The sequence below is a fragment of the Talpa occidentalis genome, unplaced genomic scaffold (assembly GCF_014898055.3).
Source record: "Talpa occidentalis isolate TD23 unplaced genomic scaffold, MPIMG_talOcc4v2.1 talOcc4.3, whole genome shotgun sequence".
Taxonomy (NCBI): Eukaryota; Metazoa; Chordata; class Mammalia; order Eulipotyphla; family Talpidae; genus Talpa; species Talpa occidentalis.
The window spans coordinates 2288327-2305699 of record NW_023603184.1 but is presented as its reverse complement, the minus strand read 5'-3'; the positions used below and the strand labels follow the sequence as shown (position 1 = coordinate 2305699).

The 17373-nt window shown below is 39.6% G+C and overlaps 3 protein-coding genes and 1 pseudogene across 3 annotated transcripts; all 4 read right to left on the bottom strand.

Annotated features, from left to right (window-relative positions):
• Positions 1-1241: 1241 nt before the first annotated feature.
• On the bottom strand, positions 1242-2092 carry LOC119254241 (olfactory receptor 8H1-like; annotated as a pseudogene).
• Positions 2093-6356: 4264 nt separating this feature from the next.
• On the bottom strand, positions 6357-7304 carry LOC119254398 (olfactory receptor 8H1-like). The gene has a single exon (XM_037521504.1). The coding sequence runs from the start codon at positions 7302-7304 to the stop codon at positions 6357-6359; it is 948 nt and encodes a 315-aa protein (XP_037377401.1).
• Positions 7305-10153: 2849 nt separating this feature from the next.
• Positions 10154-11112, bottom strand: LOC119254240 (olfactory receptor 5T3-like). The gene is given in 2 exon segments (XM_037521355.1): positions 10154-10347; positions 10350-11112. Coding segments are annotated over 2 exon segments (957 nt in total).
• A 4292-nt stretch (positions 11113-15404) lies between these two features.
• Positions 15405-16352, bottom strand: LOC119254397 (olfactory receptor 8H1-like). Its single transcript, XM_037521503.1, has one exon. It carries the CDS (start codon positions 16350-16352, stop codon positions 15405-15407), a length of 948 nt encoding a protein of 315 aa, XP_037377400.1.
• Positions 16353-17373: the final 1021 nt, after the last annotated feature.

Below are 17373 nucleotides of genomic sequence, written 5' to 3'. Positions count from 1 at the left end.
GGGGCGCTCCAGGGCGGGGTCAAGCGGGTCGGCCCCGGGGTGCTCACGGGGCGCCCCCGCCCGTCCTGCTGCGGCTGAAGTTTAGAAAATCAAGCGGACGCGGAGGCGAAGAGCCCACGTCTCTGAACACGCTGTGAACCTGGAATTTCCGCAGCCAGTAAAACAGCAGATCGTGTCCACGTGCATCACAGACACGCGGGGGACACGGACCCGGCCACAGAGGGCCCCGAGCCCAACGCCCCCCACAGTGAGAGTAGGGGCGGCCCGCCCCGGCGCCGCCTGCCCCGGCCCCGCCCGCCAAGGCCTCGCCCGCCCCAGCGCCGCCTCCTGATTGCCCGCGAGGCCGCATTTCCCCGCCTCACCACCAGGCGGCGCGCGCTCCCCCCGCCTGTGCTTTGTCCCCCGCGGGGCTTCTCCTTCCTCCGCCCGCGGGCCCGCTCCGCCGGGGCGGGTGCTCCTGGTTTCCACATCTTCGTCACTTCCGTTCCCGCCGCCGCTCTCGCGTCAGGGAGCAGTACGTGACGTCAACGCGCAGGGGGCGGTGCAAGGCCGAGGAAGGAGAGGCTCGTGGGGGAAGCCAGGGGCGGAGCAGCGGCCCGCGCCGCCTGGTGGCGCGGAGGGGCGGTGCGGCCGAGGCGAGACCTGGGCGGGCGGAGGCGCAGGGGCGGTGGGAGGCGCAGGGGCTCGAAGCCGAGGCCGAGGGCGGGTCAGCCGGGCTGGGGGTGGGGTAGGATGCACCACGGAGAGTCGTGGGGGGGCCCGCGCAGAGGGGGAGCAGGAAGTGGGAGTGTATGACGTCAGAGCCCTGAAGATGGGGAGACAGAATGACGTGGAGGCAAAAACCCGCTGACATAGCGATTCTCCCGCATTCGGGGAAGAGAACAAGGTGGTGTCGCGCTTCTGGACTGAGCTGCCAGCATTTGGGATGTTACACGTATGTGTGTGTCTGCATTAAAAGGAGGAGTCATTCAGGTTTTGAGACGTGACCTGAGGAGACGCTTACACACACACACACACACACACACTCTCTCACACCCCTGGAGCTAGGAATGCCCCCATGCCCCACGGCGCCAGAAACCCCCGGGACCCTCAACCCCCTGGACATCACTATCTCAAGTGCCTGGAAACCTCTCTCTTCTGCAGGAGTCTAAGGACACTTTCACTTTCACTTCTTTGTTGCGAAGACTAAAAATGAGGGGATTCAGCATGGGGGTCACGATAGTGTTTTACACTATCGTGTTTTACACAGACGCCACCTGATCCCTTCCCAAGGAGTAGGATGTTCTTGGTCTTAAGTAACTGAAGATCATAGTGCTATAAAAGATGGTGACTGCCACCACATGCGAGCCACAGGTGGAGAAGGCTTTTTTCTTTCCTGAAGTGGATTTAATTTTCAGGATGGCAGAGAGAATGGACACATAGGAAAATGATACTGTGATTAGAGACCCCAGAGTGGTGCAGAATGGTGCAGCCCCCAACAACAACAACAACAAAAAATCATGATTTCAATGTCCTGGGTTTCAGTGCAAGACAGGGCTATAAGAGGGAATGCATCACAGAAAATATGAGGGATTTCATTGGAGTTACAGAAGGTCAATTTCCTCATGCTAAACAGAGAAACTAAACAGTCTGTGACACCTACCAAATAGGGCCGAAACACCAGGGACCAGCAGCGTCTTGTGGACATAACAACAGGGTAGTGGAGAGGATTGCAGATGGCTACATAGCGATCATAGGCCATGGAGGAGAGAAGAACACATTCAGCAGCAACAAAGAAGACAAAAATGTACTGTTGAGTGAAGCAAGTCATGTATGAAATCTTCTTGTTTGAGGTCAGTAAGTTCTATAAGGTTCTAGGTGAGATGACAGATGAGTAACTGAGGTCAATGAAAGACAGGTGACTGAGGAAGAAATACATGGGGGTATGAAGCTGGGCATCAAGGCGCATGAGCAGTATCATCCCTGCATTCCCCAGCACAGTGACCAGGTATATCAGGAGAAAGAGCACACAGAGCACGAGCTCCATGACTTCAGCATCTGTAAATCCAAAAAGGATGAAGTAAGGCACATCTGTATTATTTCTTCTATGCATTGTTCTCCACTGCTTTTACCTGTTGAGAAGTTAAAGTTGATACTTAGTAGATGTAACATCATAAATGTTTAGGTACCTATGAATATTATGACATGTATATATATATATATAATATCATGACATACATATGATATATGTATGTTATGGCATATATGTAATATTGTGGCATATACATATATATATATATAACAGTTAAATGTTTCCAGGTTGATATTAATGAGTGGTTTACAGAATATATGATTGAAAAAAATACAATTTGATCGCCAATCTGGGTAAAAGTTGATTACAGTTCATGATGTAATAAAACCAGATATATAAATTAATTGGAAAGAAACTGACACTATTATGAATGATTTCTTTTTTAACACATTTATTTCAGATAAAAATATTTTTTGATTAGTGTTGCTTATCCATTTTTTATATGAGGTTTAGACATAGGAAATTTAACAAATTTATCCTGAGTCAAAAGTGCTAAATGATGATATTGTGATTTTACAAGATTGACTGCAGAGAGCATTGGCAGCAATGTAAACACAGCCTGTTGTCCAGGGACCACAGATAATGTCCAAATTCCTAAGTCATCAGCATGCTGGTTTCTAAGGAGGCATTTTTCCTATTTTGTTTCTTCATCCAGACATGGGCAATAAATCCACCCATTATTTCTGGGAATATATGAAGTGGGCACACAAATTTATCAAAACTGCACTTAAATTCAGGAATGATGAGATGAACACCATTCAGAGTTAAACTACGGCAGTCTGGTTGTTTTGTCTCTTCCCACAATTGAGCCTCAGCACAGCTGTATGGGTCTCCCTGATGAGCTGGTGCCCACTCAGCTTTGCCTGGGTTTTCCTTTGACCCTCCCACATGTGATACCCTTGCAGAGCCCACAACTTCTCAGTGTTCAGGCCAACCAGCAAGGAATAGAAAGCAGCCCTACTGTGTGCATATATAGCCTTGCTTCCAACAGACCATATTTGCATTGTAAGGTTATGAGTCCTTAAAACTTATTTTGAAATGGCAGAGGTCCTTCATTCCAGTTTCCATAAGATTAATATCATTCTACATAATATCAGTGTGGTGATTATTTTTATTTTGTGAAGACCCTATTGACGCCAACTGAAAAGTCTCTTTAAAACACAGAGTAATCTAAAGGGATTTCCCTAAAGATGAATTTAAAAATAAATAATACTTCAGCACTACTAGGTAGAGTTAGCTCTTTCCTCAATGTATCTCTTGCAATTTGTTTGCATTTTTTTTAATTCAGAATGTTCTTCACAAACTTAATTGTATGATTCCTTCCCTGAATATTTCTCTTTGTGAGATGTCTTTCACTATATTGTCATGGCAATATACGGCAATTCAACTTCTTTACATCTCCTTATATTCTTTCTTTCTTAAATGCATTCACTGCAAATCTCACCACATACATAAGGTGCACTTAAATTTCCTTAACTTATATTTGACTTATTTCTAATTTAGTGTAGAATCTAGACCAATGTCTGAGATGCTGTTATTCATAAAGTTTCCCTAAATGAATAAATATTTATTGTATCATGTTCAGATCTCTAAAGTGCTAACTCTGTTGGAGTGCAACTAGTCAAATGCACACAATCACATGACAAATTTATTCAAGGGGTCACCATTACAAAAAGGTAGGCATACAGTTCAATTGGCATCAAAGGATGGAAGGGTCTGAGCCTTTTGGCAAGTTCTGGGAGCCTGGTAAGGCAGAGCAGGAGTGACTCAGCACAGGGAGTGTCTGGCAGCTGTCTGCAGGAAAGGGAACATCACAATTCCAAATGAGAGTGCCGCTGGATCTCACCAAAATCTGGAGAAAACTTTAAGATGGTGACATGCATGAGATGCATAGGAATTCCATATTGGTTTAATTCCCTTACCTATATTTTGGCCACTTTTAAGAGACATGATATCAAGACCATCTGTTAATTTGGTTTGCACAGTGACTCTCAGGACCACTATTTTTTAACCTGACCTTGTTACACATTGTCTGCTTACCAATAAATGTCTTACTAAACAAGTGGCTCTTTTTTAACTGAGAAGTGATGTTGCTCTATCTCAAATTGGTTCCACATCACCATCATTAGGGTCAATTACAGTATCAATGCATATAATATCTCAGTAAGTCAGACTCATCACAGTTTCAATACATATGGTGATACTATACATAGGGAACTGTCAAAAACATTTCATGTAATTCAACTAAGGTGCACATTTATGTGTTGCCACATAATCTAAATTTATTACCAATTATTAGCTCTACAACTTTCTCCATTAAAGTACAAGAGAACCATGGGTCTGTTTCAATAATTTACTTGTAAATAGCATAACAGAACTTAGAACCCAGTAGACAGGAAATGGTTTGTAAATATACAGAATTTCAACAAGTTAGGGTTGACTGAATCTATTAACATGTCACAGAAAAGTGTAAGTGTTTAGCAGGTGGAAACCAAAGTGATTTTTGGCCTCCCTGGTGGTGCAGCGGGATGAACTCAGCACTGTGAGGCTGTCTGCAGTCTCTTCAGCATGGGTTCAATTCCCAGCCTGCAAGGAAGATGCCCACATGGCAGGGCAGATCCCTCCTGTCTCTCCCACTGCTCCCCTCATCAGTGTTTTCTTGTCCATTTGCCAGTTTTGCCCCCCACTCTGTCTCTGGTGGATTCTCTCGCTCTCCTGCACCTCTGGCTGGTATCCCAGTTTTTATATACATAAAATAAAACTTTAAGGAAAAAAAAGTAAAGAAAACAAAGTGATTTTACTGCATTCAGAGTTCTAATCAATGGACTGACTATACTTCAAATCCACACCATGGGATCTAGGTGCCTCATACACCAAGAATACATTCAGCTAACAATGTTTCAATGACAAGGAATTGAAGTTTAAACTTGCAAGTGAATTAGAAAGCTGCATAAAACACATAACAAACAGCAGAAATTTTACTAATATATGCAATATATATGCACATGTAACTAACTAAAGAACAGACACACTAAGCTGTCAGTAATTATTATGGCAATCTTCTTTCCTTCTATTTTTCCAATGTGTTCAATGCTTCTCCAATGTCAACATATGCCCTAACAAATGCAAATTTGTGAAGCACTGATTTTTCTTTTTTAGTTGTTTGTGAGCTCGTCTAATCAATCAATCAATCAATCAATCAATCAATATTTATTCATAGAACACCAGAAACTATTCTTAAGAAAAACCACTGTATATTGAAAATATTATAGAAATGTAAATCTCCTTATGATAATGCATAATATTAGTTAGAAATGGCTTAAATGTTTTGCATTTATCATCAGATTTAAACTTTACCAAACACTACAAACCTGAGATTATTTGTTCTCTAGTACAATTTTAGAAACTGAGACTCTAAATTTGAGTGACTTACTGAAGGTTATATAGCTAACACGTAAGCAGATCTACAATCTAAAGTGAAGTTTCTGGTCTAAAGATGTGCTCATAGTCACTCTGCTATGTTTCTTCTGAATATAATGGATTCGATGTTTGCTGAAGCTGTTTGTATTGAGTCAACAGTGGAGAGTTTCCATAACACACTTTTTGGATAATGCAAGGATATTGGTATTTTATAATTTAAAATATGACAACTCTCTTTTCACATTTGGTTCATCAGCTGTCCTTAAATTGATATAATCATAAGGGTTAGAACTATTTTGTGACTTACACAACAATATGGATTTCTGAAGACATATTCATTGAAATGCCCAAGATTATATTTGGACAATTGACAGTTGGTCAACAGAAACACAAGGAAATGAAAGGAGTCAATAGTTTTAGTTAGACCTTAAGGAAAAGCACTATAGTAAAGAAAGAAAAGAGAAACTTCAAAGCTTCGCATCATGGATGCAGTTGAAAGTGATCATGATAAATGACCTAAGTTGGAAGGAGTAATACAAATATCCAGTGGTGGCACTTATCTTTGTAACAAAGAAATGTTAACAAGCAAAATTCAGAATGTATAATATAAAACCTGACTACTGAACTGAGACATTCAGAGGGGTAAGAGCAGGGAGACAGACAAGCACAAATTAGGAGGGAGCATGTGGTCCATGGGAGTGGACTAGGGTACTTTGGTGGTGGGAGCATTATGTGAACAGATCTTACTCTTCCAACATATAAACAGCAATGTAAACCAATGTTACCTGAATAGCAAAAGTATTATGGATGTATGATATGACTTGGATAAAAAGTAAAAACATTGTTTAAAAAAAAATCAGCATCACTATTTCAAGTGCCTGGAAACTTCCCTCTTCTGCAGGAGTCTAAGGACAGCATTTTTCACTTCTTTGTTGCGAAGACTATAAATGAGGGGATTCAGCATGGGGGTCACAATAGTGTAAAACACAGAAGCCACCTGATCCTTCCCCAAGGAGTAGGATTTACTTGGTCTTAAGTAACTGAAGATCATCGTGCTATAAAAGATGGTGACTGCCACCACATGCGAGCCACAGGTGGAGAAGGCTTTTCTCTTTCCTGAAGTGGATTTAATTTTCAAGATAGCTGAGAGAATGGACACATAGGACACTGATATTGTGATAAGAGACCCCAGAATGGTGCAGCCAGCAAAAAAGAATATCATGATTTCAGTGTCCTGGGTTTCAGTGCAAGACAGGGCTATAACTGGGGATGTGTCACAGAAAAAATGATGGATTTCATTGGAGTCACAGAAGGTCAGCTTCCTCATGCCAATCACAGTGACAAAACAGTCTGTGACACCTACCAAATAGGGCCCAAACACAAGGGACCAGCAGCGTCTTGGGGACATGACAACTGGGTAGTGGAGAGGATTGCAGATGGCTACATAGCGGTCATAGGCCATGGAGGAGAGAAGAATACATTCAGCAGCAACCAGCAGGACAAAAATGTGCATTTGGATGAAACAACCTGCAAAGGAAATCCTTTTGTTGGAAGTCAGTAAGTTCTTTAAGGTTTTAGGTGTGATGATGGATGAGTAACTGAAGTCAATGAAAGACAGGTGACTGAGGAAAAAATACATGGGGGTGTGAAGTTGGGCATCCAGGCGGATGAGCAGTATCATCCCTGCATTCCCCAGCACAGTGACCAGGTATATCAGGAGAAAGAGCATAAAGAGCACCACCTGCATGTCTTCAGCATCTGAAAATCCCAAAAGGATGAAGTCAGGCACGATTGTGTTATTCTTTCTATGCATTGTGCTCCACTGCTTTTACCTGTTAAGAAGTCAAAGTTGATACTTATAAGAAATAACTTCAAAAAGGTTTTGTTTTTTATGAAAATGACCTGATTTATGTATATTAGGTAAAAGTTTCCCAGTTAATAACAATGACTGGTTCACCAAATATGATCTAAAAATTGAATTTGATTGTCCAATGTAGTAATGGATATAAATTGATCATTGTTCATGATGTAATAAAACCAGTATATTTCTTTTTTTTTAATAGAGGCATGTTTTATTTATTTATTTGTTTGTTTGTTTGTTTTGTTTATACATGCACTGGGTACAGTCAGAAGCACGGGAGGGTGAGAGAATTCACCAGAGCCAGAGTGGGGAGCAGAGGAGGCAGAAGGACCGAAGTACACTGCTGAGGGGAGCAGTGGGCGGCAGGAGAGGTCTGCGAGCCATGTGGGACCCTCCTCCGGTGGCCCGGGAGCAGCCGGGGATCGAACTGGCACTACAGAGGCTGCGGGCAGCTTGGCAACCCAGCGCTCAACCGCTGCGGCTCCAGGGAGGCCCAAAACCAGTATATTTCTTAATTGGAATGAAACTGACACTGATCTTAATGTTTCTCCTTTTAATGCATTTATTGATATTTCAAATGAAAATATTATATCATTGGTCCTACTATTAGCTATAATTTTTAGATGAGGAAGAGTGCAGATAATTAATTTATTCTAAGTCAGAGCTAGTAAATGATGATGTTGTGAGTTTACAAGATAAATTGCTGCAGAGAGCTGATCACATCATATTCCCCATTATTAATGTCACCATTCTTGAAACAAACATTATATATAAAAAAACAATAAATATATAGTATTAAGGTGCAATATTTAATCTTTTGATTCTTATTTTACATTAATGACAAATATTTTTCAAGCTGAAAGGACTTCAGTTGGGTGTATTAGCACTATTAATATTAATTTTAATACCGAGAACCAGAAGACAAATGTTTTCCTAAATTGATCTTTGAAAATAAATTTTTTACTAATTGTTTTTCTGTAATTTTGTCATTGTTACCCTGATTCCATTAACTCTGAGTCTGGTTCCAGAAGTACTGCATCATTTAGTCTCAGGTGTAATATCATGTGTGTTATGCTCTTTCTTGACTGTGTCCATTTATTTAATTTGAACTAAAACCCTCTAATTTTCAACATAATACTTACTGTGAGCATAATACTTACTGTGGGAAAAGCAAAACCTTCTTCCAGTATCCTCTGTCTAGACATTTGTCAACCTAAATTTTTTCTCAAAGCTAAAATATAAAAAACATTTGAGTCAGAAAATTTTTCAGTGTGTGTTCTCTTTGAGATAAGTTCTTTTTAAATTTTTGTGCACTCATTTTTTTTTTTTTAGTTTTGATGTTAAATCAACCGAGGAATTTTTTCAGATCCTGGTCAAGTGGAAATTTGCCTGGAGTGATGCCTCTAAAGAATATCAGGGAGTTCTGAGAATAGCATACCGAGTTGTTTTGATCCTGATATTTTCATGGCACCTCATATATTGGGGATGGTGATGATGCAAGGTTTGGTCATCCTTGTGAGACCAATTCCCAAAGAAGTGTTTGGCCTGCTTCCAAGGAGAAAAGTTCAAGGACTCAATACAATTATTTTTGTTTTGAGGACACAGTTGCCTTCTCCCTTGAAACCATGTAATGAAGATCCTGGCTTGGTCTTGTTTTGTGGAGCTCAAAATTTTTGACTGGGGAGATGAACAAACAGTTTCCAGATACACACTTAACTAATGTATTTCGAAACCATCAGGGATAAAGTGATTTGTTTTCCAAGTGAAATATTTTTATATTTTGTAATGATTTCTTGTTATGATCTCATTCAGATTATGGACATTGGTTGTATCAACAAAATGTAAATTTCACAGTGACCATTAACTGAAACAAATAAAGAATTCAGCTCTTTGACTCACAATTGAAATGATTTAGAAAACTATTTTGCAGTACCTTTATATTTGTGGTACACACTTTCATATAAAGATCATAACCACACCTCCACCTATGCAGTTTTCACACATTCAGGAAAACTCGATCATCCTCTGCTCTTTCTTCACACACTCTGATATATACACCTGCACACACACACACACACACACACACGAACACATGTGCAGTATACGATGTCTGAAAGTTCAGTTTTCTAGGGTGGCTGTTGTAACTTTTCTCTAAATGTGTTTTATTTGCATTTCCTAAGATTTGAGTATACGCTCAATAAATGTGATCATCTAATTTCTGAAACTTTTGGAGTTTCAGAATGAACCTGATCAATTGCTGATTGGACAATAGAAGGAAAGACTGGGATGGACTAGAAATACATGGTGTTAAACTGGTGCAAAAGGCATTCCTATCATCTGGGAGTATCTTACTGTTTGACAGCATGTGGAGGGTGAAAGAAGTCACATTTGAAAGGTCATTCACAAGGACTCCACATGGAGAGTGATTTCACAATGAGCACTGAAAGTTCCTATAAGCAATGTGGAGATAGAGCAGTCTAAGAATCCTGAGGATATAATTTATTGTCACATGAGTGAAAATCAAATTATGCATCCTTAACAACAGCAATAAACTTATCCCCATGAATATTTAGTATCGGTCAGTTTGAACATAGTCAACAGCCTACAAATGATACAAATTCTATGTATTCATGAAATGCTGCAGAGAAAAGCTGATTAATGCTCTATTTGGGCAAATTCTAGAATATACAGGAGCTATTAACTGAAAGCAAAACATTTTCTTCTCTAGTTCTTGAACTTAGAGAAGCAGACTCACATCAACATTCCTTGCGGTTTTATCAAATGCTGAAAATGCAATTTACTTAGGAACTGATTTCTCTCCACATTTTTTTCATTGCTTCCTTCACATCTTTGTTCCTTAAACTGTAGATGATGGGATTCAGCATGGGGATCACAATGGTGTAAAATATCGACACTATCATGTCATGGTCCAAAGCATAGCTGGAACTCGGTCTCATGTATATGAAGAGGATTGTTCCATGATAAATTGTCACCCTGTCAGGTGAGAGCCACACGTAGAGAAGACTTTCCTCCTTCCTTCCGCAGACTTCATCCTCAGGATTGCCAACAGGATGAAACCATAGGAGATCAGGACAATCAAGATAGTGACTATCTCAATAGCGCCCACAAAGTAGAAGAGCAGGAGCTGGTTTATGTGCGTGTCGGAACAAGAAATCGCAAGGAGAGGGGGAATGTCACAGAAGACGTGCCTGACCTCGTTGGATGCGCAGAAGGACAGGCTGAATGTGGCCCCCGTGTGTATGGAAGCATGCAAGATGCCGCCCACGTAGGATGCCACTATGAGCGGCACGTAGACCCTGGCGGACATGCTGACCGAGTACAGGAGCGGGTTGTAGATGGCCATGTAGCGGTCATACGCCATCGCGGCCAGGAGGAAGCATTCCGTGGTCCCAAAAGTCACAAAGAGAAGCATCTGGGTGGCACAGCCAACGAACGAGATGGCCTTGTTCTCTGACAAGAAATTGACCAACATTTGGGGGGTGACAACGGAGGAATAGCAGGCATCCAAGAAGGATAACACACTCAGAAAGTAGTACATCGGGGTGTGGAGCCGGGAATCCCCAATGACCAATATTACCAGCCCCAAATTTCCTATCAGGGTGAACAGATAAATTGCCAGAAACAGTAAAAACAGGAAGACTTGCATCTCAAAATCACCCCGGAAGCCCGTTAATATAAACATGGTGACCTCAGTCATGTTTTCCCACTGAATCCTGTGTGAATCTGAATGTGAGGGCATGCCTACATTCAGGTTTTATTCCTAGGTTCTAAGTCAAATAGCTCATGCAGTTACATGTTTGTGGCAGTTTTTTGCCAGGAAATCAAGATTTCCTCCATCATGATGATCTCCGCAGTGACTAAGGTATTGGGTAGAAGTGGGTGCATTTTTCTGCCTAATTAAGAGGAAGAAATGATTTCATTCAGTTGGTGGCTCATGTTATGTTAAAATTTAATTATTTTATTTCCAATGTATTTTCTGTCATTTTTTTATTACCTGTCTTCACATTGTAGCATCTTAAAATTCACAAAGGCAACGTAGATCAGGATATTTTAATTGAAAAAATCATAGGGCCTCCCCGTTGGTGCAGCAGCTTGAGTGCAGTGCTGTGAAGCTGTCCACAGCCTCTACCGGGTGGGTTCAGTTCCTGGCTGGCCAGGGAGATACCCACATGGCGCGCAGACCTCTCCTGCCGCCCGCTGCTCCCCTCAGCAATGTACTTCGGTCCTTCTGCCTGCTCTGCTCCCCGCTCTGGTTCTGGTGAATTTTCTCACCCTCCTGTGCTTCTGACTGTACCCAGTGTTTGTATAAATAAATAAAAATAAAAATCTAAAAAAAAAAAAAACACACAGAGTAATCTAAAGGGATTTCCCTAAAGATGAATTTAAAAATAAATAATGCTTCAGCACTACTAGGTAGACTTATCTCTTTCCTCAATGTATCTCTTGCAATTTATTTGCACTTTTTTTTTAATTCAGAATGTTCTTCACAAACTTAATCATATGATTCCTTCCTTGAATATTTCTCTTTGTGAGATGTCTTTCACTATATTGTCATGGCAATATACGGCAATTCAACTTCTTTACATCTCCTTATATTCTTTCTTTCTTAAATGCATCCACTGCAAATCTCACCACATACATAAAGTGCACTTAAATTTCCTTAACTTATATTTGACTTATTTCTAATTTAGTGTAGAATCTAGACCAATGTCTGAGATGCTGTTATTCATAAAGTTTCCCTAAATGAATAAATATTTATTGTATCATGTTCAGATCTCTAAAGTGCTAACTCTGTTGGAGTGCAACTAGTCAAATGCACACAATCACATGACAAATTTATTCAAGGGGTCACCATTACAAAAAGGTAGGCATACAGTTCAATTGGCATCAAAGGGTGGAAGGGTCTGAGCCTTTTGGCAAGTTCTGGGAGCCTGGTAAGGCAGAGCAGGAGTGACTCAGCACAGGGAGTGTCTGGCAGCTGTCTGCAGGAAAGGGAACATCACAATTCCAAATGAGAGTGCCAGCTGGATCTCACCAAAATCTGGAGAAAACTTTAAGATGGTGACATGCATGAGATGCATAGGGATTCCATATTGGTTTAATTCCCTTACCTATATTTTGGCCACTTTTAAGAGACATGATATCAAGACCATCTGTTAATTTGGTTTGCACAGTGACTCTCAGGACCACTATTTTTTAACCTGACCTTGTTACACATTGTCTGCTTACCAATAAATGTCTTACTAAACAAGTGGCTCTTTTTTAACTGAGAAGTGATGTTGCTCTATCTCAAATTGGTTCCACATCACCATCATTAGGGTCAATTACAGTATCAATGCATATAATATCTCAGTAAGTCAGACTCATCACAGTTTCAATACATATGGTGATACTATACATAGGGAACTGTCAAAAACATTTCATGTAATTCAACTAAGGTGCGCGTTTATGTGTTGCCACATAATCTGAATTTATTACCAATTATTAGCTCTACAACTTTCTCCATTAAAGTACAAGAGAACCATGGGTCTGTTTCAATAATTTACTTGTAAATAGCATAACAGAACTTAGAACCCAGTAGACAGGAAATGGTTTGTACATATACAGAATTTCAACAAGTTAGGGTTGACTGAATCTATTAACATGTCACAGAAAGGTGTAAGTGTTTAGCAGGTGGAAACCAAAGTGATTTTTGGCCTCCCTGGTGGTGCAGCAGGATGAACTCAGCGCTGTGAGGCTGTCTGCAGCCTCTTCAGCATGGGTTCAATTCCCAGCCTGCCAGGAAGATGCCCACATGGCATGGCAGATCTCTCCTGTCTCTCCCACTGCTCCCCTCAGCAGTGTTTTCTTGTCCATTTGCCAGTTCTGCCCCCCACTCTGTCTCTGGTGGATTCTCTCTCTCTCCTTCACCTCTGGCTGGTATCCCAGTTTTTATATACAGAAAATATATCTTTAAGGAAAAAAAAAGAAAAGAAAACAGTGATTTTACTGCATTCAGAGTTCTAATCAATGGACTTACTATGCTTCAAATCTACACCATGGGATCTGGCTGCCTCCTAGACCAAGAATACATTCATCTAACAATGTTTCAATGAGGGAATTAACAAAGTTTAAACTTGCAAGTGCATTAGAAAGCTGCATAAAACACATAACAAACACCATAAGTTTTACTAATATATGCAATATATATGCACAGGTAAATAACTAAAGGACACACTAAGTTGTCAGTAATTATTAGGGCAATCTTCTTTCCCTCCATTTTTTCAATATGTTCAATGCTTTTCCAATGTCAACATATGCCCTAACAAATCCAAATTTGTGAAGCATTGATTTTTCTTTTTTTAGTTGTTTGTGAGCTCGTCTAATCAATCAATCAATCAATATTAATTCATAGAACACCAGAGACTATTCTTAAGAAAAAACACTGTATATTGAAAATATTATAGAAATGTAAATCTCCTTATGATAATGCATATTAGTTAGAAATGGCTTAAATGTCTTGCATTTATCATCAGATTTAATCTTTACCAAAACACTACAAACCTGAGATTATTTGTTCTCTTGTACAATTTTAGAAACTGAGACTCTAAGTTTGAGTGACTTACTGAAGGTTATATAGCTAACACGTAAGCAGATCTAGAATCTAAAGTGAAGTTTCTGGTCTAAAGATGTGCTCATAGTCACTCTGCTATGTTTCTTCTGAATATAATGGATTCAATGTTTGCTGAAGCTGTTTGTATTGAGTCAACAGTGGAAAGAGTTTCCATAATACATTTTTTGGATAATGCAAGGATATTGGTATTTTATAATTTAAAATATGACAACTCTCTTTTTTTATAATAAATTTTATTTTTATATTCCCCATACAATTTCAACCCCCCATTTTGACCCCAATCCCTCCCCTCCCTCCACCCACCCCCCCAAAATGTCTCTGGTTCATAGATTTTTGTTGATTTTGATTTTCACTTTCTTATAGTTAATCATTTTCCTGGTCCCTTATTTAAGTTTTCTAGATTCCTGCTATGAGTGAGACCATCCGGTATTTTTCTTTTTCTTTCTGGCTTATTTCGCTGAGCATGATCCCTTCCAGCACCATCCATGTTGCTGCAAATTGCATGTGTTTATCTTTTTTGAATGCTGAGTAATATTCCATGGTGTATATGTACCACATCTTCTTGATCCAGTCATCTATTTGGGGGCATTTGGGCTGTTTCCAAAGCTTAGCTATTGTAAATAGTGCTGCTATAAACATAGGGGTGCAGGTGTTCTTTGGAATTGATGTTTCTGTGTTCTTTGGGTAAATACCTAGGAGTGGAATTGCTGGATAATATGGAAGCTCTATGTTTAGTAGGTCCAGAAATCTCCACACAGCACACCATAGTGGTTGGACCGACAAGTCTCTTTTCATATTTGGTTCATCAGCTGTCCTTAAATTGATATAATCATAAGGGTTAGAACTATTTTGTGACTTACACAACAATATGGATTTCTGAAGACATATTCATTGAAATGCCCAAGATTATATTTGGACAATTGACAGTTGGTCAACAGAAACACAAGGAAATGAAAGGAGTCAATAGTTTTAGTTAGATCTTAAGGAAAAGCACTATAGTAAAGAAAGAAAAGAGAAACTTCAAAGCTTCACATCATGGATGCAGTTGAAAGTGATCATGATAAATGACATAAGTCGGAAGGAGTAATACAAATATTCATTGGTGGCACTTATCTTTGTAACAAAGAAATGTTAACAAGCAAAATTCAGAGTGTATAATATAAAACCTGACTACTGAACTGAGACATTCAGAGGGGTAAGAGCAGGGAGACAGACAAGCACAAATTAGGAGGGAGCATGTGGTCCATGGGAGTGGACTAGGGTACTTTGGTGGTGGGAGCATGATGTGAGCAGATCTTACTCTTCCAACATATAAACAGCAATGTAAACCAATGTTACCTGAATAGCAAAAGTATTATGGATGTATGATATGACTTGGATAAAAAGTAAAAACTTTGTTTAAAAAAAAATCAGCATCACTATTTCAAGTGCCTGGAAACTTCCCTCTTCTGCAGGAGTCTAAGGACAGCATTTTTCACTTCTTTGTTGCGAAGACTATAAATGAGGGGATTCAGCATGGGGGTCACAATAGTGTAAAACACAGAAGCCACCTGATCCTTCCCCAAGGAGTAGGATTTACTTGGTCTTAAGTAACTGAAGATCATCGTGCTATAAAAGATGGTGACTGCCACCACATGCGAGCCACAGGTGGAGAAGGCTTTTCTCTTTCCTGAAGTGGATTTAATTTTCAAGATAGCTGAGAGAATGGACACATAGGAAAATGATATTGTGATAATAGACCCCAGCATGGTGCAGCCAGCAAAAAAGAATATCATAATTTCAGTGTCCTGGGTTTCAGTGCAAGACAAGGCTATAAGAGGGGATGTGTCACAGAAAAAATGATGGATTTCATTAGAGTCACAGAAGGTCAGCTTCCTCATGCCAATCACAGTGACAAAACAGTCTGTGACACCTACCAAATAGGGCCCAAACACAAGGGACCAGCAGCGTCTTGGGGACATGACAACTGGGTAGTGGAGAGGATTGCAGATGGCTACATAGCGGTCATAGGCCATGGAGGAGAGAAGAACACATTCAGCAGCAACCAGCAGGACAAAAATGTGCATTTGGATGAAACAACCTGCAAAGGAAATCTTTTTGTTGGAAGTCAGTAAGTTCTTTAAGGTTTTAGGTGTGATGATGGATGAGTAACTGAAGTCAATGAAAGACAGGTGACTGAGGAAAAAATACATGGGGGTGTGAAGTTGGGCATCCAGGCGGATGAGCAGCATCATCCCTGCATTCCCCAGCACAGTGACCAGGTATATCAGGAGAAAGAGCATAAAGAGCACCACCTGCATGTCTTCAGCATCTGAAAATCCCAAAAGGATGAAGTCAGGCACGATTGTGTTATTCCTTCTATGCATTGTGCTCCACTGCTTTTACCTGTTAAGAAGTCAAAGTTGATACTTAGAAGAAATAACTTCAAAAAGGTTTAGGTTTTTATGAAAATGACCTGATTTATGTATATTAGGTAAATGTTTCCCAGTTAATAACAATGACTGGTTCACTGAATATGATTGAAAAATTGAACTTGATTGTCCAATGTAGTAATGGATATAAATTGATCATTGTTCATGATGTAATAAAACCAGTATATTTCTTAATTGGAATGAAACTGACACTGATCTTAATGTTTCTCCTTTTAATGCATTTATTGACATTTCAAATGAAAATATTATATCATTGGTCCTACTATTAGATATATTTTTAGATGAGGAAGAGTGCATAGACAATTAATTTATCCTAAGTCAGAGCTAGTAAATGATGATGTCGTGAGTTTACAAGATAAATTGCTGCAGAGAGCTGATCACATATCATATTCCCCATTATTAATGTCACCATGCTTGAAACAAACATTATATATAAGAAACAATAAATATATAGTATTAAGGTGCAATATTTAATCTTTTGTTTCTTGTTTTACATTAACGACAAATATTTTTCAAGCTGAAAGGACTTCAGTTGGGTGTATTAGCACTATTAATATTAATTTTAATACCGAGTACCAGAAGACAAATGTTTTCCTAAATTGACCTTTGAAAATAAATTTTTTACTAAATTGTTTTCCTGTAATTTTGTCATTGATTGTTACCCTGATTCCATTAACTTTGTGTCTGGTTCCAGAAGTACTGCATCATTTAGTCTCAGGTGTAATATCATGTGTGTTATGCTCCTTCTTGACTCTATCCATTTATTTAATTTGAACTAAAATCCTCTAATTTTCAACATAATACTTACTGTGAGCGTAATACTTACTGTGGGAAAAGCAAAACCTTCTTCCAGTATCCTCTGTCTAGACATTTGTCAACCTAAAATTTTTCTCAAAGATAAAATATAAAAAACAATTGAGTCAGAAATTTCTTCAATGTGTGTTCTCTTAGAGAT

Coding starts and splice junctions, on each gene's coding strand:
- LOC119254398 (XM_037521504.1), bottom strand. CDS start 7,304: ATGCATAGAAAGAATAACACAATCGTGCCTGACTTCATCCTTTTGGGA.
- LOC119254397 (XM_037521503.1), bottom strand. CDS start 16,352: ATGCATAGAAGGAATAACACAATCGTGCCTGACTTCATCCTTTTGGGA.